This window comes from Meles meles, chromosome 8 (genome assembly GCF_922984935.1).
Source record: "Meles meles chromosome 8, mMelMel3.1 paternal haplotype, whole genome shotgun sequence".
NCBI classification, from domain to species: Eukaryota; Metazoa; Chordata; class Mammalia; order Carnivora; family Mustelidae; genus Meles; species Meles meles.
In genome coordinates, this window is record NC_060073.1 from 28,424,188 (window position 1) to 28,447,671 (window position 23,484).

Here is a 23,484-nt window from a genome sequence, read left to right on the forward strand (position 1 = left end):
CGGATAATAACAAGTGTTGACGAGGATGTGGGGCCATGGGAACCCTCAGACATTGCTGATGGGAAGGTAAATGGCGCAACCACTCTGGGAAACAGTCTGGCAGTTCCTCAGAAAGTTAAACACAGAGTTACCCTGTGGCTCCTGGGTATATGCCCCAAGAGAAATGAAAATATCAATCGACACAAAAGCTTGTTCAAGAGTGTTCACAGCAGCATTACTCATGAGAGCCAAAAGGCAGAAATGACCCCAAAATCCATCATCTGATGAATGGATAAACAAAATGTGATCTAGCCATACAATGGAAATTACTCAGCCATCAAAAGGAATGACGTCCTGATACATGATACACAGCATGGACGACCCTTGAAAACATCAGGCTAAGTGGAAGAAATTGATGAAAACAAGCACATCTTGTCTGCCAGGTCGGGAACAGGTAAATCAAGAGGAGAGAAAGGAGATTCGTGGGGGCCTGGGGCTAGGGTGTGATGGAAAGAGAAGGGGGGACAATAGCTAAAGGGCGTGGTTTTTCTTTTTGGTGGTGAATATGTTCTTGCATTGTGGTGATGATTACACAACTCTGTGAGTGTACTAAAATCCACTGAATTGTACACTTTAAATGGGTACATTGTAAATATGAATTACCTCTCAATAAAATTGTTGGTAACAACAACAACAACAAAAAGAGACCTCAAAGTAAGATTACTGCCCCTAATAACCTTCTATTTAAAAATTCTCTATCCATGCTGCTCCCTTCACATCAGTCCCCCTGGAGAAGACAGGAAAAGTGGCTCAGGGTTCACACAAGGTGACTAGCTAGCCTGGTTTGCCCAGGACTGTCTCAGTATTATCACTGCAAGTATTGTGTCTCTGGAAATCCCTCCTTGGACAAACTGAGATGGTTGATCACGCTACTGGCAACCCTTTCTCATAGCACAGGAACGCTCTGCCCTTTCGGGACTCAAATGGAATCGCCAAATAAATATTCCTTCTCTCTCTCTGGGGTATAAATCACCCTTGAACTCCCCATAATGGTCAAAAAGGTATTTTAATTGTTGTTTTCATTTTACGGATGAGGAGACTGAGGTTCAGAGAGATGAAGGAACTTGCCAGAAGAACACAGGAGCCAGGAATTGAACCTGAGTCTTTTTCCAAAGGCACCCCCTCCATTCATTATCTTGTCTCTCATCACACCACTGGGCTGATTATCCAGGAAGACCTTCAGATTGTTCTGCTGCCTTGGGAAGGGAGTCAGACATCCAGACAGAAGAAGTATGAGTTTTCAGCTATGGGAAGACAATGAGATATATATAGCTTGGCAATTAACAACACAGATTCTGGAGCCCAAACTTCTCAAGTCCGAATCTGGGCTTTCCCACTACTTAGCTGTGTGACCTTGGACAAGTTACGCACCCTACCCATCACTGACTGGAGCCCAGACGAAGCCCTGGTAACACACCTGCCCACAGGGCCAGGAGGGATGGATATCCTCCCCGGGGGCAGCATCTATCACTCTGCTCTGCTCTCTGCAGTAGGTGTGATCGACCTCATTTTACAGATGTGGAAACCGAGGCTCAGAGAAGTTTGAGAACTTGCTCAAGATACAGTTAATAACATGTAGAATTGGGATTCAAGCTTAGGTGGAATTCTAAGACCTTTATGCTGGATCGCCCCCATGTTTAGTTAGTATTATTATCATTGCTATTATTAGTATTAATGTTGTGTAACGAATTATCAAGCTTAGTGGTTTAAAACAAACACTTATAATCATACAGTTCTTGAAGACCAGAAATGCAGGAGCAGCTTAGCTGGGTGGCTCTGGTTCTGAAAGTCTCATGAGGTTGTAGTCAGTGTTGGCCAAGGCCACTGTCATCTCAAAGCTCGGCCAAGTCTATGGAATCTGCTTCTAAACTCAGTAAGGAGGTAGTTGGCAGGCTTTAGTTTCTCCCTGGCTATGGGCCAGAGGCTTCAGTTCTTTGCCACATGGACCTCTCCGGAGGGCTGCTCTCAACATGACAGCTTATTTTCCCCAGACCAAGAGATTCAAGAAAAAGGAGGAGACAAAAGAGAATACCCCAAAACTGCAGTCTTTTTTTTTTTTAAGATTTTATTTATTTATTTGATAGACAGAGATTGCAGCTAGTCAGAGAGGCAGGCAGAGAGAGAGAGGAGGAAACAGGCTCCCTGCTGAGCAGAGAGTCCGATGTGGGGCTTGATCCCAGGACACCGGGATCATGACCTGAGCTGAAAGCAGAGGCTTTAACCCACTGAGCCACCCAGGCGCCCTTGCAGTCTTTTTTTTTTTTTTTTTTAAGATTTTATTGATTAATTTGACAGACAGAAATCACAAGCAGGCAGAGAGGCAGGCAGGGAGGTGGGGTGAGGAAGCAGGCTCCCCGCTGAGCAGAGAGCCCAATGCGGGGCTGGATCCCAGGACCCCGAGATCATGACCTGAGCCGAAGGCAGAGGCTCAACCCACTGAGCCACCCAGGGGCCCCTGCAGTCTTTTATAAATAATTTTAGAAGTGACATACCATCACTCTGCACCTGATATTGGACACACAGACCAATCCTGGTACAGTGCGGGAGGGGGCTCTATGAGGGTGTGACTATCACCTGTAGGCGCATTCCCCAAATCAACCAGCCCACCCATACAAGTCAAGGAAAATCAGTTTTTCCTGTCTTGGTAAGTAGAAAGGACAAGCCAATTTCCACCCGGGTAAATCACCCAACACCTGCGTCCTCCAAATTCCACTGTCCTATAGTCCCCAGAGTGAGCCATCATCCGGCGATCGCGTCCTACGGGCCCCTCCCCATCCCGCAGCGCCAAACCCGGGCAGCCGTCGCCATCCCGAAGGACTACAGCCCCCAGCATGCCCTTCGGCGGCCTCGGGGCCACGTGACGATCTTCTCCTCGTGTCGCCGTCAGGTGACTTGGGGAAGATGGCCGCGTTGACAGCGGAGAATTTCGCCGCGCTTCAGAGCCTGCTGAAGGTAAATTGGAGGGGTGGGGACAGCGTGAGGCGGGCCTTTGTCCTTAGGCCTTGGGACGGAATGGGAATTGGGACCAAATGGACCCTGATTCAGAGCCATGAGTCTAACCACTACCTCTCTGGGTGACTCCGTTGTTGCGCCTTTCCGAACTTTTAGAAAGCGGGCTCGAAATTAATACTGTCCTGAGAGGGTGGTGGGGGAACAAATAAGATAACGGACATGAAGGTGCTGTACAAAGGCCCCCTACTAGAAGTCTCTGGGGCTGGTGTTTAGGTCTGGTGTGTTGAGGTGGTAAGTGCTAGACCCACGTTGCCAGTTCTCCATTTCCTCCCGCAGCCCCTCTTCGCTCCGTGGGTGAGAAATCTCTCTCTGCGTCCTCAACGCCCCCTTTGGTGAAGTGGGCTTTCTGTACTCCCGAGTCCCTGGTTTTCTGTACTTGCTTTGACCTGTGCAAGGGTCTCAAAACTCTGCTGATAATCATTTGGGAGATTGTGAGGCTTCTTAAAGCCAAATGAAATGATGGGTTGGAATTACTTGTTTAATTTCTGATTTCCCTTATGGAAGAAGGGGAGGCTTCATCTTCCTTTGTAGACATTATGCGACTGTTTACCTGTTTTCTGCCTTTCTTGCAGAAAGTAAAATCCAGTTGGAACTTTTTTTTTGGTTTTAACTCCAGATGAAAAGGGTTGAGTTCATAACACTAAGCAATTCATGGCACAGCATCATCCTTGATTGGTTCATGCAAGGGTCTCTCCTTTGTTTTAAAAATCTCTGCAGTGCTCACTTGTATTCTCCATCCCTAAAAGCAACTACTCTGTGATATTCACAAACATATCCCCAGCCAGTGTATCCTCCGCTTCTGGCACACAGCATGTTGTCAGTACACAGTTGTTATATGAATTAATGAATGAACTAACGAAAGTTGAGATTGGAAACCTAGGGCTCTCAGCTCACAGCCCTGGTCCTTTACACCCTCGTCATGGCTGTTCTGCTTACTCCCCACCTAATGCCTATTCATTGTATGGACTTTTTGTTGTTGTTAATAAACTTTAAAATAAAGTATTATTAATGTGTAACACAGAAAAATACACAGATTGTAAATGCATAGCTCAGTGATGTATTACACACCCATGCAACCATCACTGTGGTCAAAACCAAAATATTACCAGTACTGCCGGAGTCTCTCTCTTGTTGCTTCGTTACAGTAGTAACCACTGTCCTTGCTTTTAAAATCAACTTAATATTGCCCATGTTTAAACTTCACATAAATGGTATAATACAGCATATACTTTTTTATTCCTGGCTTTTTTTGCTTGCCAATATGTAGCAATATTTAATTCATTCTTATTCCTATTCTCCTATTTTCTTTAAAAAAAAAATTACTTAGGGGTGCTTGGGTGGCGCAGTTGGTTATGCGTCTGCCTTCAGCTCAGGTCATGATCTTGGGGTCCTGGACTCGAGCCCCACGTCAGGCTCCCTGCTCCATGGAGAGTTCACTTCTGCCCCTCCCCCCACTCTTGCTGGCTCTCTTTCTCTCTCTCTCAAAAAAATAAAATCTTGAAAAAAAATTACTTAAGGTTTTTATTTTGATGTAATTATAGATTTACATACAGTTGTGAAAAGGAATACAGAAAGGTCCCATTTACCCCTTATAGAAACATCTTGCAAAACTATAGTATGATATCCCAACCAGGATATTGACTTTGATACACTCAAGATATAGATCGTGGCCATCCTACAGGATCCTTCCTGTTGCTCTTTCATAGCCACATCCACTTCCCCCCTGCCCTCACCCTCTCCTAACCCTTTGGGGGAGGGGGCTGGTGAAAAGAGGACAGGCAGAGGGAGACAGAGAGAGACTCACAAGCAGGTTCCATGAGCACAGAGCCTGGTATGGGGCTCAATCCCATGACCGGAGATCACCGCCTGAGCTGAAATCAAGAGTCCAACGCCCAGCTGACTGGGCCATTCAGGCACCCCTCTACATTTGCCTTTTTAATAAGCACACTGTCCTATTGGATTAAGGTCCATAACTAATCACATCTGCAACAATTCTCTTTCTAAATGAGATCACATTTTTGAGGTACTGGGAATTGGGCCTTTAATGTATGAATTTTAGGTTGGGTTTGGGTTGAATTTGGGTTGAATGGTTCAACCCATTACAACCCATAACAGGAGCTTTTGCAGAGCAAAAGTTTTAATTTTGATGAAGTACAATTTACCAACTGTTTTTCCTTCTATGAATTGTACTTTAGTGTCATGTTTTAAGAATTCTTTGCCAAGTCATAGATCTCCAAATTTTCTCTTTTTTTCTCAAAGTTTTATGTTTACGTTACATTTTACATTTAAGTACATGATCAATTTGGAGTTAATTTTGTATAATGTGTGTGAGACAGTTTGAGATTTTTTTTTTTTTTTTTTTTGCCTGTGAATGTCCAGTTGTTCCAGAACCGTTTGTTGAAAATGCTGTCTTTCCTCCATTGAATTGTCTTTGCAACTTTGTCAAGAATCAGTTGGGCAAATTTCAGGATTCTCTGTTTTTTTCCCATTGATTTTTGTTTTTTTTCTATGATAATACCTCACAGTCTTAATTACTATAGCTATGTAATAAGTCTTAAAATCAGATTGGCTGATTTTTCCTACTTCATTCTTTATCCAAATTGTTTTAGCTATTCTAGTTTCTTTGGCTTCTTACATAAACTTTAGAATGATTTTGTCTATGTTTAAAAAACCTGCTGAGATTTTTATAGGAGTTGTGTTAAACCTGTATATCAATTAGGGGAGAATTGACATGTCGGGGTAGTATTAGCTTTATGAAATGAAATTCATTTCATTTTGGAAATGAACACTTTCAAATTGGAAAGTGTTCCATCCTTTTTTGTTTCCTAAAGAAAGATTGTGTAGAATTAGTTAATTCTTTTCCTTAAACATTAGAATTCTCCAGCAAAACCATCTGGGCCTGGAGATTTCTTTTTGGGGAGTTTTAAATTATGAATTCAACTCCGTAATCATTATTGGGCTATTCAAATTATCAGTTGCATATTTGGGGAACTGTGGTAGTTTGTGTTTTTTGAGGAATTTATCCATTTTGTCCAAGCTGCCAAATTCTGTGTATAGAGTTGTTTGTGGTTATTCTTATTTTCCTTTTGAAGTCTTTAGGGTCTGTAGTGATGACACTGGTTTCATTCCTGATACTGGTAATTTGTGTTTCCTCTCTGTTTAACTTCGCTGGTCTTGCTAAAAGTTTGTCCATTTCTTTCTTTTTTTAATTTTTTTTAAAGATTTTATTTATTTATTTGATAGAGAGAGATCACAAGTAGATAGAGAGGCAGGCAGAGAGAGAGGGGGAAGCAGGCTCGCTGCTGAACAGAGAGCCCGATGCGGGACTCGATCCCAGGACCCTGAGATCATGACCTGAGCCGAAGGCAGCGGCTTAACCCACTGAGCCACCCAGGCGCCCAAGTTTGTCCATTTCATTGATATTTTCAGAGAACTAGTTCTTTCTTTCATTGATTTCTCTCTTTTTCTTTTTTTCTATTTTCAGTTTCATAGCTTTCTACGCTTTTTGTTTCCTTCCTTCTTCCTTTGGGTTTATTATGCTTTTCTTTTTCTATGTTCTTGAGGTGGGAACTTAAATTATTGATTTGAGAACTTTTATCTTTTCTAATATATGTGTTTAATGCTGTACATTTCCCTGTCAACACTGTCATGCCTGTGTCCCCAAAATTTTGTGGTTTTTTTCCCATTTTTATGCATTTAGTATAATTTTTATAGTATAATTTTTTAAATTTCTCTTGAGGCTCCTCTTTAATCTGTGGATTATTTAGAAGTGTGTTTAAGTTTTCCAATGTTTGGATATTTTTTTGTCATCTTTCTGTTAGTGATTTCTAGTTTGATTCCATTGTAGTCACCAAGAATACATTCAGTATGATTTCAGTTCTTTCGAATTTGTTCAGGTTTGCTTTACAGCTCAGAATATGTTCTGTCTTGGTATATGTTCAGTGGACACTTGAAAAGAATGTATATTCTGTTGCTACTGGGTTGTGTTCCATAAGCGTTGAGTAGATTGATCAATGGTGTTGTTGAAATCTATTGTGTTCTTGTTGAATATCTGTTTAGTTGATTCTTTCAGTTGTTCAAAGATGGGTGTTGAAGTCTCCAACTGTATTTGTGGACTTGTCTGTCTCCCCTTTCAGTTCTGTCTCTTTACTTCTCATGTTTTCTAGCTCTCTTGCTGGATGCATACATATTTAGGTTGTCTTCTTAGGTATAGAACCTTTTATCATTATATAATGTCCCTTTCTGCCTATGGAGTCTATTTTGTCTGCTACTATTGTAGCCACTCTTGATTTTATTTCATTAATATTTGCATGATATATCTTTTTCCATCCTTTTACATTTAATCTGTCTCTATCATTATATTTGAAGAGCATTTTTAATAGACATCATTTAATTGAGTCATATTTGCAGCTTGTATTTAATTTCTCACTTAGAGCTAATGTAATTATTGAATATTAGAGCTTAAGTCTGCCATGTAATTTTTTTGTTTTTTATCTGCTCTTCCATGTTTTTTGTTTCTTTTTACTTTTTCTTGCCTTCCTGTGGGTTATTTAAACATATTTTTGGAATTCCCTTTTGACTTACCTGTAGCATTTTAAAATGCATTTCTTTTTGTAACATTTTTAGTAGTTGCTCTGGTTGCTACAGTTATATATAACATCACAGTCTATCAGTGCCATCATTTTACCAGGTAGATCTGAAGTGTAGAGACCGCACTTCCCTGTCTATCCCTTACTCATTTGTAATATAATTATCTTAAATATTTCCTCCACATACCTTTAGAGCTGCATTGGACAATGGTATAATTTTTACTTCATCCTTTAAACAGACTTTAGAAATTCAAGAGAAAGAAAGTCTATTGTATTAACCCATATTTTTGTTTGTTGTGTTCTGTCTGTCTTCCTGATATTCCAAGGTTCCTTTTATTAATTCCTTTCTGTTAAGAGAATGTCTTTTGTCTTGTGACAAATTTTCATAGTGTGTTTTTTTTTCATCTGAGAACGTCTTGATTTTCTCTTCACTTTCTGAAGGATATTTTTTGCTGCGTGTAGGATTCTGGGTTGACGGTTCTTTTCTTCCAACACCTCAGAAATACTGTGCCACTTCCTTCTTGCTTCCGTCAGTTCTGATTTGATGATTTCTAATGAGTTCTAATGATCCCTTATAGATAAGATACTGTTTCTTTCTCACTGCTTTTGAGACTTTTTCTTTGCCTTTAGTTTCCTGGTGGTTAATTAGGGTGTGTCTTGGTATGGATTTCTTTGGGTTTGTCCTGTTGAGAATATGCTTAGGTTTCTGAATGCACACAGTTATGTCTGTAGCTATACGTGGAGAGTTTTCAGCCATTATTTCTTTAAGTACTTCTTCAGCCTTGCCCTCTTTTATCCTCCCTTTCTAGGACTCCAATGACACGAATGTTAGATTTTTTGGTATAGTGCCACAGATCCCTGAGGCTCTGTTCATTATTTTCAGTCTGTTTTCTGTGTGTATTTAGGTGTCGAAGCATTTTTGTCATGGCTACTTTAAAATCTTTGCCAGATAATTTTAACATCTGTTATCTTGATGTTGGCATCTTTTGATTGTCCTTTTTCATTCAGTTTGAGATCTTTCTGGCTCTTGGTATGATGAATGATTTTCTGTTGAAACCTGGCATTCTCGTGTTGTATACTGAGATTCTGGAGGGTTTCTGCCTCATTACTACCAGGTTCTGCCCTTGGCTCCTACTGACACCCAGAAGTGGGGGTTCCTTGTTACTACTGGGCAGGAGTGGAATTTCTGGCCCCACATAGTTACTATAAATACCAAGGCATGGTGGGACTAGCTGCCAGTTGGTGGGGATTATGGTCCCAGCTCCCTACTTAGCTTTCTCTGATACTATGCTGGTGGGGTTGTTGGGACACCTCATTGTAGCCTCAGAAGGGTGGAAGTCTACATTCCCCACTCCGTCTGCTAACATAGGTGGGAGTGGGGCTACAGGTTTTTCTGTGGTATTTGGCTCAGTAGAGCAGTTATCACATAACAGTTTTCTGTCTTGCTAAGCTTTCTTGGTCCTTTGGCTGGAGAGAGCAGTATTTGTTGGGAGTTCTTTGTCTTGTTTCTGTGTACCTGTTGGCATTCTGGGTTGCCCTGTTCCTTAGCCTAAAGCCTGGGATATATGAACAACAAGAAAATCCAGGAAACTCGGCAACGTGTCGTTTCTTGGTCTGGAGCTGGGAGGCCCACAGCAGGTCCATCTTCTCCGCGCTCCCTCTTGAGCGCTCTATTGTTCCTTTCGCATATAGTGCCCAGCACTTTCCACATGCTAAGAAGGGAAAATAAGAATGACTACATCTACTTCACTGCCCTGGAAATGGAGCCGTCCTCTGCACCTTTAAGTCTTGAGTTTCAAAGGTTTCATACCATGACTGAGACAATATTATGTTCTGAAACATGTATTTTCAGAGTCTGAGTGGTTTTCTTTCCTCCCCATCTGTGAATTAATTTACAGGCCTCCTCAAAAGATGTTGTCAGACAGCTGTGCCAAGAGAGCTTTTCCAGTTCAGCCCTTGGCTCAAAGAAGCTCTTGGATATTACATGTTCCAGCTTGTCTGTGACCCAGGAGGAAGCAGAACAAGTAAGTATGGTCAGAGACGACCTTTGCCCACTGGCTTCTCAGCTCATTAGTCTCTTTCTTAATTTCCCAATCAGTGCCCCGTCCAAGGAAAAATTTCCCCTGAAATGTCTGTTGACAGTATAACAAACTTAAAGTGGTCTTTCATTTGAATGCTAGTGAACTTAAAAGCTATTGTCTTTGAACCTTCACTTCCTTATGATAAATGAGGCAAGGATGGGAGAACTATACCCAGAATTGGAGGTCCTAGCCATTTCCTTTTCGGACTTGCTCCCTCGACAGTGTGGCTAAAAGCCAACCTTTTTGCGATTTTCTTTCCCTTTAACTTGCCGCTGCTGTCAGCCAGATAGCCAGAGAGCTTAGACAGACTTCTCTGGGGGCACTGGGCAGAAGCTCTGAGGCCTGAGTATGACGTGGGGGACATGCTGCTGGACGCCACCTGACCTCAGCTGGTGGCCAAGAGGAAGAGCGAGCGAGGTGACTCAGTTTATGCAGTACTCACAGCCTTCTCTTTAGGGCAGATATGCTTCTAAAATAGCAGTTCATTCAAACAGGCCTGCATTATTATTATTACTGTTTTAAACCAGAGTTCTGTTCATTGAAGTCAGCTGTAGCACCGTAAAAGGCAGCAGCCAGATTATGGAAGTGAGTTGAAGACTTGGTTTGGCTTCCCCAAACGTAGACCCTGAGGCTAAGAGTTGGTTGCAGACAGGGGAGGTGAGTCTAGAAAGCACAAAGGAGGGAGTGGGACAAAAGAACAGGGAAGAGAGACAAAGCCAAGAAAGAATGTGTTGATGACCTGCAAAGGGCTCAAACTTGGGATCCTGGAAGCGACCCTGGGGACCACACCGCAGAACTGTCACCCTGGAGGCCAGGGCATTGATACGCTGACCTCCACCCGCAGCCATGGAGGGGAACATCCCCTGGCCTCTTGGGTTGTGCCTCTGCCGCTGAGCAGCCTCCCAGGGCAGCAGAGAAAGCCCTCAAGCAGTTCCCTCCAGAGGGTCCTCTGTCTTGTCTGTCTTGGTTTGGCTGAGCATCGTTGCAGTTCCGGGCTGGCTGCCACAGGCAGTTGGAAGGAACACAGCAAACCGGCAGGGCAGTGTCAGGCCCTCCTCCTCTCCAGGGGAGTCAGCACAGCCCACCAGGATGCATTTGTTTTCGTCACCTTCCTTGGTGACAGCCTAGGGCCAAGGACAGCCTTGATTCAAAGCCCAAACGCCACTGGAGCCCATATGGTAGCAAGTCAGTGAGCACAGCTTCGGGGTCTGGGGGATGCAGCCCCACTCAGGGGAGCCCATGGTCCTGTGCCCCCGGGGGTTCAGGGTTCATGCAGACTTCCCAGTCCAGGCGCAGGGGCCTGCGTTGCCTAGTAACACAGCTGACTTTTCACTTCTCTCATGTTACCAGGGAACGGGCTAGAAAGTGAACTGAAGGTCAGATTCTGTGCACAAGGAAAGAGGACTTACTAACCCTTTGCTCCCAAGCAGAAGTTTCTGGCATGTTGACAGGTTCCTATGTTGGGCAGCTACCCCTGTCTTCTAAAGTGACAGGTGAACTTAGAGGTGGGCTGGGGCACGTGGGCGTCAGCATCTGGGACTGAGGTCTCAGGACCCCCGGGGGCTGTTGGGACGACTGTGGCCGGGTGTCGTGGGGCGGGGGTGGAGCCCTGTCCCTTGCCCGGCTCCTCACCACGCAGGCCTGTCCCGCAGCTGCTCCAGGCTCTGCATCGCCTCACCAGGCTGGTGGTGTTCCGTGACCTGTCCTCTGCCGAGGCGATCCTGGCTCTCTTTCCTGAAAATTTCCACCAAAACCTCAAAAACCTGCTGACGAAAATCATCCTAGAACACGTGTAAGTGCTCATTTCTTGAGAGTTCCTTGTAAGGCTTATATAATGATATTTTAGGTATATAATGATATTTTAGGTCAGTAAATACTTACCTTCAATATCCTTTTTAATGGTTAAATATATTCTTTACATGGAGAAATTATATAAAATTTAGTTAAGAAATTCCCTGACGTTGGGTGTTCAGGCTCTTGGCAGTTTCCACTTTAGTCTAGTGTGGAAATGTTGCTCATGAGCTCGGTTATCTCCGTGCTGGTTAAAGGCGGTGGTGAGGCTTCTGCTGCATGTTCCCACGCTGCCTGTCAGTCAGAGAGATTGCACCAGCTGGCATTCTGCCAGGAGGGCACGAGGGCGCCCCCCTCCCCACACCGTCACTGGCACCGAGGGAATGGTTTTTACATTTTCCCCCAGTTCACAAATGGCAAATGCACCTCACTCCAGTTTGTATATTTTTGATACTAGTGATGTCAGATATCTTTTTCATATGTTTAATTGGTCATTTTGTTTCTTTTGTGAATCATCCAAATATTTTCTATTGCTATTGGCCAGCAGCAGGCTTGACCAGAATTCTCGGACGGTAATAACAGATAAGGCTCGCTTGCCATGGGTTTTATTGTTTATTTAGAAAGTTCCTCACACGTGACCACATTTTATTCTGCCTCTGCTTAGCATCTCACTACAGTGCTTTTTGCTGTAGCATTAGACAGGTCTGTTTGGGTGTGTTTTGCGTAAAATGCAATACTTTGTGGAGCAGATACTCAATAAAAGAGAACCGGTCGACTTTTCCGGCCTCGTCTCTCAGAACGGTAGCACAGTAAGAACACAATGCGTTAAGTCTCTTCTCTCTTTTTGCCCCCTAAGCTACAAAAACTAACAGCACTTATGGCTTTAACATCACTGAGCCATGCAGAACAATCCAGAAACTACTTCTGCCACGCAGCAGACGTTTCTGTGGTCCTTTCCTGTCAGGGAGTGATGATAGGCTTGAAGATCCCAGAAGGGGTAGAGGCCCAGGTCCACGGCTCTCTCTCGTGATCAGTTCTCATCCCTTTTCCATTCTTTTTTCCTCATCTTTTCCTCTTAAACAGCTCTGCTTGGCGAACGGAAGCCCAGGCAAATCAGAGTGAGTACCAAGAAACCAGCCCTCCTCACCTTTCCTTCCCGGACCCGGCTCAAACCATGCCAAGCGGCCAGAGTTTGTCACTGAAACTCAGCATGCATTAACCTCATCCCAAACTCCTCTCTCATTTTGTGCCGACATCTGGAGGTTCGTATGTGCAGGCAGGAGCCTGGCCTTCCCCCACCCCCTGCTTCCGTGCCAAGTGCAGGTGGCATGGATCCGTGGTGAGGAAGGCCCCCGACTTCCGTCTCCCTCGGAGACGTGTCCTTTGGCTCAGGAGCATGACCAGCCGTCAGGGCTGCCTGTCCCAGAGCGAGGGCTTGGTAAAGTGAGCGGGTGGGCTCTGAGCTGGCCCGTCCCCTTCGCAGTCTCTCTGCCGCGCCTGGTCGACCTGGACTGGAGAGTGGACATCAAGACCTCCTCCGACAGCATCAGCCGTATGGCTGTCCCCACCTGCCTGCTGCAGATGAAGGTGCGTCCACCGCCGCGCTCCCGAGAGGGGAGGAAGGGGCCGCGATGACCTGGCAATCCTGCACACCGGCGGAAGTGCCAGTGTCCAGAGCTGTGGGAGCCTCTGGCCCCAGAGAAGACAATTCCGCACCCCCAGATGCAGTCTCTGTCTGTCAAGTACATGTAGAGTACTGTACGAGTACAGTAGTGATACTGTCCTAGCATATTACAGACATAATGAAACATCTGCCGAAAGCAGAAATTTTAAAAGGATAAGAAAAATACAGAACAAGTTCTAAAAATGGCTCGCTGCCCCCTAAGGTTTACCTTCTACACTAATGGGAAAGTTTAGCTGTCATGATGGGGGCATGCCATCAGATTTCAGATTGCCTTCTTGATAATTTTGGTGTCCCTGAGGCCACTGCTTGTGACGCGGCTGAGCCAGAGCTCCCGTTAGCGACTTGGGACGCTGCAGTCCTTTATGCCCTTGTTCGCACACTCCGGCCTCCCGGTGTTAGCTTCATACTACAGATCTTTTCGGGACTCTTCTTAAACCACACATCTATGGTTAGGGTTTGTTTAGTGATGCTGTATTGACTTAACCGCACCCCCAGAAACTCAGCCCCTGTAAGAAAATGAAAAGGTATGGGTGCCTCTAACAGCTAAGTTTTTGAACATTAGTAGAGTTGACTTTTGTTTTTAAGGAAACAAATCGATATAACTAGGAGCTGTAGTGGTTTTTCCGCAGGCCAGTGGAGCCTCACTACTCCCAGAGCCCGCTGCGTAAGGACCCGTATGGGTCCGTGCGGTGTCTCCTCACTCGAATGCCAAAAATCAGGGGTCCGAGGGGTGAGTGAGCCTTGGGCTTTCTGATACCGGCCCTGAGCACTCCTCTCTCAAGCCTCTGGGAATCTCCTTCCGTGTCCTCATTTGCTAAATGACGCCAGGGCTGGGACTCTGTAGCCTGAGCAAAGAGCCTGTGTTCAGAGGTTCACTGGAGCAGGGGAGGGCTCCGGGTCCAGGGCTCACCTCCAGGGCAGGTCTGACGTGCGGACCCTGTTCTCTTCTCAGATCCAAGAAGATCCTAGTCTGTGTGGAGACAAGCCCTCCATCTCTGCGGTCACTGTGGAGCTGAGTAAGGAAACGCTAGACACTATGCTAGACGGCCTGGGCCGCATCCGCGACCAGCTCTCCGCCGTGGCCAACAAATGACCCCAGGCAGCTGTCGGCCACACTGCCAGGCCCCAGCTGCCGGCCGGCCGTGTGCGCCTCCCAGCACCCGGGCCGCCCCCTGGAGCAGCAGCTGCCATCCGGAAGGCCGGGCGGTGGGGACGGGGAGGGGGCTGCCACCCAAAAGGCACAGCTGGACCTGGAGGGAGCGGTCATGCCCCTGTGCTGTTCTCCTCCCTCGTCCTCTTTCCTCTTTCTGAGGCCGGTGAGCAGGAGCCTCCGTGTCTAAAGACTCCCCGCCCCTGTGGCAGTGTGAGGGGGGCATCCGCTTCATCAGCTGCCTCTGCGTGGCTGGCTGGAAAATGCAGGCCCACACTGTGGAGCTCATCTAAGAAGTTCCTCTCCAGCGTTAGGTCTGAGTGGTCCTTCTCCAGCCCTGGAACTTGGAGGGGTTCACGCGTGTGAGGCCGGCAGTTCACGCTTCTCCGTCAGAGAAGCCAGCCAGAGCCTGTAGAGCAGGGCCGCTGCGGTGGGGCCCACCCCTGGCCCAAGCCCACAGCCTTCCCGAGCCCCCCTCAACCGCGCGGGCCGTCCTTCCGGCGTCGGGAGTCGGGAATGGTGCTAACTTCCTCTCTCATGAGCCAGAGGGCCCTTCCTTGATACAACGCCAGGCTAGAGAAGTGGCAGTGAGTGGAAATAAAAAGTCATTCTAAAAACTTCCAGACTCTAGTCACGTTTTTCGAAGCTTCTGTCCTTGACCTGAGTTGTTGCCTCTCATTTGTAAAGAGAACCGCAACTTCTCATGGCCAGCTAAGCTGGTGAGCATGGTGTGACCTAAAACCAGGCTTGTGACACTCACCGCCTTCCAGGTGTTCGTCTGGCGTGTGGAGCCAAGGAAAGCGAGGCCGACAGTCTGCGTGCTTGCTGCAGGTGCTGGGGTGAAAACACGCCGCACGGCTGAGCTGTCCCTGTCGCGTGTGTGCCGCCTCAGCGGGGCGCGTGTGTAAGGCTGTCCCCCTGGGTGACAGCACGCAGTCTGCTGTCAGGGCTCTGTTCTGGCGGCTCTGGGCAGTGTGTGTGGATGCCCGGCAGGGCGGGTGGAGGAGACAGAGCCCTGGGGCCAGAGGATGGGCTCCAGTCGGGCTGCCAGGGTTGGAAGCCAGCCCTGCCTTCAGTGGCCAGGGGCTTGACCCTGCCACTCACTTCTCCCTCTCCCATTTTTTTTTAATATTTTATTTATTTATTTGACAGAGAGAGGTCACAAGTAGGCAGAGAGGCAGGCAGAGAGAGAAGGAGAAACAGGCTACCCACTGAGCAGAGAGCCCGATGCAGGGCTCGATCCCAGGACCCTGAGATCATGACCCGAGCCGAAGGCAGAAGCTTAAACCACTGAGCCACCCAGGCGCCCCTCCCTCTCCCATTTTTATAAAAATTAAATGGGGATAATAATAGTACCCCCTCCACAGGGCTTCTGTGAGGATTAAATGATACCACGTCCCTGAAAGCGCTTATTACCACCGGGAGGACGTGTAAGAAAGGCTCGGTCGTGTTCACTTTGATTCTTAAAGGAAAGGAAGGTGGAAAGCTGTCTGCAGTCACTGTTTCACTTACTGTCGCAGGGTTGGTGCAACAGTGAATGTCATTATCCTCTCTTTATCGAGGAGGAAATCAGCTCATTGAGGTTAAGTCGCCTACTGGTAAATGGCCTCATTAGGACGCAGGCCCAGATTTCTTCGCTTTCTCTCTACCACACACAGCTCTGCGAGGGACGTGGAGTTCTGTGACTTGGGCTCTGTTTGGAAAATACTGGAACTGAAGTCGAGATGAGAAAACTCACCCCTAAGACACTGGGAATGTCGAGAAAAAAATCCCATGCCCCTCTTTGCTGTTTCTTGGAAGCCGAGCGACCTTCTGTTAACACAGCAGCTCTTAATATTTTGGGGGCCATAACCATTGATAATCTATGAAAGCTGCAGATCCTTTCTGTAGGAAGTGACCGTTCCATTTTTTATATTCAGTGACAAGAGTTCACGGACCCTGGGAGCCAGCCCACTGCTTCCAGATTGAGAGCCCCTAGTCTTACTCTCAGCTTGAGTTCAGCTTTGTAAATTCAACCTGTTTTCCTTCTAGTTCCGGTGACCCACCGTCCAACCTCCAAGTCCCTGTTCTCCGGGCCTCCCAGGGGCATCCGCAAGGCGGTAACCTGAAGCAGCATAGGGGTCTGGGCAGCTGGACATCATTCCTTTAGCTAGATGGACCTGAACAGAACCATCTGGATGCATGACATACAGAGGGCATTCGATAAATAACCAGAAAATTCAACGGTTTTAATGTCTGCTAATCCTCACCCCACGTGCTCACTTGGGTTTTCTACTGTTAGGGAGGACAGATTGTTTTTGCCTACTATATTTCTAGTTGGCCTGATCCTAGCTCAGAAAAACATCCTAGTGTCTATCTGTCGTCCTCAAAGCTAGTTCCCTCATGCGGTTCTTGTCTGGTTTCCCAGTAGCACTTTGTGTAATGAGCAGCCATCTGCAAGCTGTCCCTCCCTTCGCCAGACTGCATCCACCAAAGGCGATAGGTCTGTCACTGGTGCCTGGGCTCCTGGCTGCCCAGCACTCATCACCCACCAGGCCTCCGTGGAGAGCGTATCTCTCAATGCTAATCACCATGCATGTCCCAACGATTGTCTCGTGATTGTACATGACCCAGATTATGTCAGTCTGAGTCTTTCCCTACGACTCTTTCTGTCAGAACCTGCAGCGAAAACCATGTCCTGCCTCTGGGCTCTGGTAATGAAGCCAGGATGCCCAGGTTCTTCCCGCCACATGAAGAAATCCCATCGGCAGGGGGAGAGGCTGGCTCAGAGCAAGGCAGAACCCAGAGGTTGGGAAGAGGATCAGAACATCCAGTGTGTCTGATACCAATCCCAGTCTTCATCTTTTCTAGTGTAAAAATGTACCTGGGATTTGTTTTTATTGGGAAAGGTAAGATATGCATGAAAATGATTGTCAGGAAGGAAGATGTTTATACACACAGATCCCTAAAATCAGGAAGCATGGCACATCACAGAAGGCCATCTGGGGAAAGACCAGGGTTGGTCAGGAGGCAAGGAGGGCAAGGGGATAGCGTGGCCCGGAGCCTTTATTGGGGTTTTCACAGGAAGGAATGGACAAGACAGAATAGGTACATTGAGTAAGCTCAGCATTGGCCAGTTGGCACGATTTGGGCAGACTGTGGACTACACAAGGGGTCCCTAGTTGTGCAGTACCTTGTTCTGGGGTGACTCAGGGCAGGGGGACTGCTGTTCAGCACGTGAGAGTTTGATAAAAGACAGGGTGTGGCTGTGGATTGGTTGATCTTTGTATCAAAGCCACATTCTCAGGGGAGTGAGGAATTAGCCTTGCAAGGGAGAGTCTCCAAGATCAAGGCCCCAAATGCCACAGCATCAAGGACACAGAAAATTAAAGGGAGGCAGTGGGAGGTTATGCAGCAAATCACGAACATTCCTAGGGTTGCAGCGGCTTTTAGCTTCACGGGTTTTCCTCCCAACCAGTGGAGACTGGGGACAGGGAGTAAGTGTTCGCCTCACCGTAGTCACCAAGAGCAAGGGAAATTTTGTCCCAGCACATGTCTCCAAAGTCACGGATGTGGGGTGAGGGAACGTGGCAGATGGCACGCTTGCTCTTAAAGCTTCTGCCCAGGAGTGACAAGCAAGTTACACGGTCACACCTAACTAAAGAGGGCAGGAAACGTCAATCTTACCACACACCAGGAAGAAAGGGAAGTGGGATCTTGGTGTTCAGCTCTGAGGACTACCGTCCGCCATCACCTGAACCAAAAGATGCCTTTTCTGCGCCAGCTGATTTGTACCTACAAACAAAATAACGGTGAGCAAGAACACGTGTGCCTCTCAGTATCTTTGCTCATGGTCCATTTGTGTATTCTACTCAGAGGTCACCTTGTGAGGCCCAGGGTTGAGTCAGAACTTGAATCTGGGTCTTTCCACTTCAAGGCCAGTAGAGTCTCCATCCCTGCTTCAACTTCGGGGAGAGGACACTTGGGTCCTTCACGGATGGCTGACCTTCCCCCTTAATCTGGCGACTCTCCCCTCCCTGCCTCTCCCGTCCCGCCTTATGACTTCAACCTGGAACTGCCTTTGGCTCCTTTTCTGGTGATTTTTGAGTCCAAAGACACTGACGTGAGGACCAGACATTTGAGTCGAAATTCCCACACGAGCCAGTTCTCTAAACACACAGAGTGGGCACCGTGTCCAGTGACTGGTCACGCTCTGTGGTCTGGTATTTACGAATTTCTAGGAAGTGAGTCCAGGACCGTGTAGAAGACCGCTCATTATTTTGCTCAGTAAGCTGAGATTGCCATCAGAAGTGAAAGGGAGTTTTTATTCCTTTTCAAAAATACTTTCATCTAGAAACCACTGGCTACCTGGCATTTCGAAGGCTTTCCAGTGGTTGAACATTTACAAGAACGATTTTGAAGCGGTAACCACTGACTTCCAAATGCTAATCATTACTAAATGTCCTCTGACCTGCATGATACCGCCTTTTGTCCAACTTCCTGGTTTCTTTAGTGCTCACATTTCAGTGGCTTAATTGTCCTTTTTACAACTGCTCTAAGAAGGGGAAAAAAAGATTTCTTAATGGTATTCCCTGGTTTGTGCCAAAGGACCCTAATCTCCAAGGAGAGAGAACCATTCTTAGTTTGAGGAACTGTCAAGAGCTCTTCAAGGTAAGTCTGAGAATCTCAGTTTCTATTAACCCTGGGCTCTCGGGAAAGACTCTGCTGGGCTTCCGCGTGCCTGTAAGTGGAGACCAGGTGACCTAGCCAAGGCATCTTGTGGATTTGCAGTGAACTGTGAAGCGGACCCGTTGACTGGAGAATGGGGCTTTCTTGGCTATTGGTACCAATGTTGCTCTAGCCACATGACCTTAGACACGCTGTCCCAACAAGTGGCACGATGAATGAGCTGAGAGATGTTAGAGGATATCAGAGGGCACTGGGGTTCCCCTGCCGCCATCTTGCCATTTCGCCAATCACCAGGTGTTGGCCCTTGTCCTGTGGGCAAAGCCCGCTCACCACTGTGCTCCAGGCTTGCCTCCCAGCCCACAGGAACAGGGAAAGAGGAAGAGGAGGGTGTACCCCAACCGTCACCCCACAGTTCCACTCCTGTTTCACTGGTCACAATCACGGGGCCGTACTCAGCTTCCTCAGGTGGGTGGGGAAGACACCATCAGGTGTCTGACCAGAGCTGGGGGGGAGGTGGTGGGAAGTGTGGGGCCGTGCTCGTTGCTAAAAGCAAGGAGAGAAAGGATAGTGAGAGAACCAGAGGCACAGTTCCATACACACCCCCTCCCTTGTTCAGTGTGGCTACCTGGGTCGGCTGTGTTCCCGGGAGCAGGTTTCATGGGGGAAGAGAGGAGCAGAGAAGGGCTACGTGGGGGTGCAGGCTGGCGGTGGGGTGGTGGAGGGTGCTTCCCAAGGATGAACCGGGTCTCCTTGCGCTGGGATCCATCGCAGCTAGCCCAGTGCCCGGCACACAGCGGACGGTCCGATCCACGTTCATTGGTGTCCCGCCTTCTCCCACGAACCCACACAGGATTTGACCTGTATTAGTCGATGATGGTTGAGTGACAGCCGATTGCTTAGAATGGCAGACTGGTGGAATTCATGCCAGCTCGAATTGCTCTTCCAAAATCTATCTGGGCAGTGCTCCCTTTTGCTTCAGATCGGTTCCTTCGTCTGCGGGGGACCTGCGGAGGCCAGGTCCTAATTCACCAGCCAGGATCCTTCTCCCATCTTCCACCATGCTTTCCAGCCTCAGCCGGTTTCAGGTCTGTGAACGGGCGCATGACTGCTCAGAGAAGTCTCCCAAGAGCTGTCGTCTGTGGGGAAGCGAGAGCACTGGGTGAGGGTAGGGGGCAATCCCCTGGCAAGGAGCAGCCGTTGGCCCTCTGAGCTTCTGCCACTGTTTTCAGGGACCAGCATCTCGGGGGGTGCCAGCAGAGCCAGAGTGCTGAGTCGGACAGGAAAGGAGCAGCGAGCCCTTGGGCCTGAGCGGGGACAGCAGCAGACTTTTCTGGAATGTCTTCAGTTAACCCTGGTTTAACTCCTCTTCGTCCTCTGGCTTCAGGAGCAGCACCGAAAGGGACCTAGGGAGTCAACTCAATTGGTCTGTCTTCTCTGCCTGTATTTTTCCCCAGCGTTCCTTTTACCTGATTGTAATTGTCTTTATATTCCATTCCCCGACACTGTTCACCATTGTGTCCCCATCCCCCGAGTGCACAGATAATGGCACCAACAACTTCTGCCACCAGCTAAAATGGGCTTCTGTCCTCAAGCTTCTCCTCCAGAAGATGTCCCTTGTCTGTTGTCACGCCCACTTTGGGGACCCAAGGCTCCTCTTACCCTAATAGCCCGCACGCAAGGAAAGCTTCCCCATCCCGCTCCCCTGGGCGTGGCTGGCGCTTCCCTGGACGGCCAGCAGATGGAGCAGTTGCCCGCCTTATCCTCTCTCCCCGGCCTCACCTCCCAAACAAAGACCCGGAAAGAGTGGGGAAGGTGGGCTAGTGGGCAGGCCTCTCCCAGGACCCACAAGGGGAGAAACGTCCCACAAAGAAAGTCCCCAGGCCCCCTCCCCTACAGAACTGTCCCTCTTGGGCCAAGGACCACCAAAGAGAGAAGGAAGCCCCCATGGGCACGTCCGAGTCCCTGGCCTAGTGTCAGAAGCCCCTGCTGTCTCCTCATTGCTTCTAGTGCAGGCAGGTGGATGCCAGAAATCCCACCATCGGGGCCTGTTAGATGCGACTGTAAGGTTTTGTCAGCGGCAACCGCACAGGGGCAGCGCGCGGCCCCCTGGGCCTTGTGTGCTGGAACTTTCTAGCTCTAGCTGCACGCTCTGGGTTCGTGGCAGCAACTCAACTTCAGGGCGGCTTGAAGCCAAGTCTCAGTTTCTTCATCTCTAAGACAGAGGGATGAAGTTTAATTTTTCCTGACAACACAGCTTGGAGGGGATTAATTATACACGAAGGTGTCTGAGAAGCGGAAGCTGCCTGATCCATGTTGGTTAAACTTCAAACACGGGCGGATGCCTCTCGGGGAGACGCCCCGTGAGCAGACCCGTCCGCTCTTCTCCGCAATGGGTGGGGTGGGGTGCGCAGGGCAGGGCTGGCCAGGAGCCCTTGTCCTCTCTCATTTGGATGATCCCAAAGGCCCCCTCCGTGCTCTCCCTGCCTCCAGCCCTGCCCCACTCTCTCCTTCCCTCCCATCCTGCCTCCTCCCTGCAGGTGTTTTTCTATATAGAAATCAAACGCCATCCCTTGGCCTAAAATACTTACGTGGCTTTTCAAATGCTCACAGAATAAAAGCCAATCTCAGAATAATATCATTCAGCATTCCTTATTATTTTTTTTAAAGATTTATATAATTAATTTAAGAGAGAGAGAGCACCTATGAGCAGGAGGGAGGGGAAGCGGGAGAGGGAGAAGCAGGCTCTGTGCTGAGCAGGGAGCCTGGTGTGGGGCTCAATCCTAGGACACACAGATCATGACCAGAGCTGAAGGCAGCTGCTTAACCGACCGCTCTTTACACCTGATTTCTGCCCCCCCCCACCGTGTTAGCCTCATGAAACAAGGTTAAATAAAGGGGCTTAACCCAGATGGACAGCATGAGGTCGGGGGTTAGGGGAGTGGGCCCTGCATGACAACTGGACGGGTCTGAGCACCGAGAATGGAAGTGGGACAGGCCGAGGCAGGAAGGAGAGAAGGGGGTGGCGGCCGGCACTGCCCTGTTTTCTGTCTCTTCTTGACGACAGAGCCCGGCTCATGTTCACCATCCTGTCCCCAGCACCGGGGAGCCGGCTGCTGCTGGAGACGTGCCGCTGGCTCGTCTGAGGGATGCAGGCATGAATGAGTGACCGAGTGAGAATCCTCACGGGTCTGGAGTTGACTAGCCACGTTCGGGGTCAGCTAGCCGCGGCCTTTCTCCTGTGAAAGGATACCCCTCTTCCCCCCCACCCCCCACCCCCATCTAACCGTCTGCTATCCTCCGAGGCTGGAAGGGACAGCGCTACCGGACAGGAAGGCCAAGGAGAACCAGCTCAGTTCATGGCACGGTCACTCAGCAGAAGTCCCTGCCCACGAAGACATGTCAGCCTCTGTGTCTTGATCTCACGCCACTTCCTCCCTTGGACTCTGTACCAAGAGTCCTCTAAGCTCTTCCTGCTGTAGGTCTTAGCACTTACAGCTCCCCCAACCAGTCCTGGAACACCCCTTCCCCTGGTTTTTCATGAGACCAGCTCCTTCTCGTCTTTTAGGGTTCAGCTAGAAGCCACTTCCTTAGAGAGACTCTCCTGGGTTACTCTCTCTCAAGAGGATCCCCCTTTTCATCTCCATCCCAGAATCCTATTTCTTTCTTTCCTCATCCCCAATACAAATTCTTCTTAATCGAATGAATTTATTTGTCTACCTACTTATTTAACCTGTCGTCTGTCTCCCCACTAGACGGTACCATGAGGGCACGAAGCCTGTCTATCTTATCCAACGCGAGATCCCCAGGGCCCACCACAGGCCTGCGTGGAGTATGTGCTCAATTAGTATTTGTTAAATCAGCGTCACAGGCGAACGGCAGATCCACCGTGTCACTGCCCCGCGTTAGTCCGTCGTCGCTTCCCCCAACTCCCCAGGGCCCCCCTGCAGTTTCGTCACCACCTGCTCGAGCTTACCTCTTCTGCTTCCCTGCCAGCCTACGGGGAGTCACTCAAGTGGAAAGGGTTAAGTCAGAACGGGGGCCATGCTGCAAACAAGAGCGCTGCGCAGGGAGGTTTCTAAAAAAAAAAATGTGGGGGAACATGGGACACATGACCTTCATAACCCTGAGCAGGGCCTCGCTTCTGTGATGTCTATTTTTTTTTAACCATAACAAGGATTAAACTCTGGACCAAGAAGCCAAGGGAGCAACTGGAGACCAGAGGGGGCAGCTCTTGCCATGGGGGGTGGCAGGGGCTGGGACTCCCCAGTGCCCACTGAGGCCGGGCTGCATCCAAATTCTTAAGAGAGCAAGTCCTCGGCAGGAGCAGGTCTGAAAGCCGGGACTGAGCTGACCCAGCTCCTGTTTCCGCCCGGGGGGTTAGCACTGTACTTGGCCCATCACGTGTCCTCAGAGGAGAGAGAAAGCATGTGCTTGGGGGCCAGAAAGCCCCTCCTACTCATGTCACAAGCG

The 23,484-nt window shown here is 48.4% G+C and overlaps 1 protein-coding gene and 1 long non-coding RNA gene across 3 annotated transcripts; both read left to right on the plus strand.

The window, feature by feature from the left end:
- Positions 1-2,924: 2,924 nt before the first annotated feature.
- COMMD9 (COMM domain containing 9) lies at positions 2,925-14,963 on the plus strand. The gene is made up of 6 exons (XM_046017825.1): positions 2,925-2,991; positions 9,539-9,664; positions 11,374-11,513; positions 12,596-12,630; positions 12,996-13,099; positions 14,149-14,963. The coding sequence occupies exons 1-6, from the start codon at positions 2,941-2,943 to the stop codon at positions 14,287-14,289; spliced, it is 597 nt and encodes a 198-aa protein (XP_045873781.1). The 5' UTR covers positions 2,925-2,940; the 3' UTR covers positions 14,290-14,963.
- Positions 14,964-18,795: 3,832 nt separating this feature from the next.
- On the plus strand, positions 18,796-22,714 carry LOC123948973. 2 transcript variants are annotated; one of them, XR_006820008.1, is made up of 2 exons: positions 18,796-18,996; positions 19,994-22,714. It is a non-coding gene; the product is annotated as an uncharacterized LOC123948973 (long non-coding RNA). The 2 variants fall into 2 exon arrangements; XR_006820007.1 differs by having other exon boundaries at positions 20,244-22,714.
- Positions 22,715-23,484: the final 770 nt, after the last annotated feature.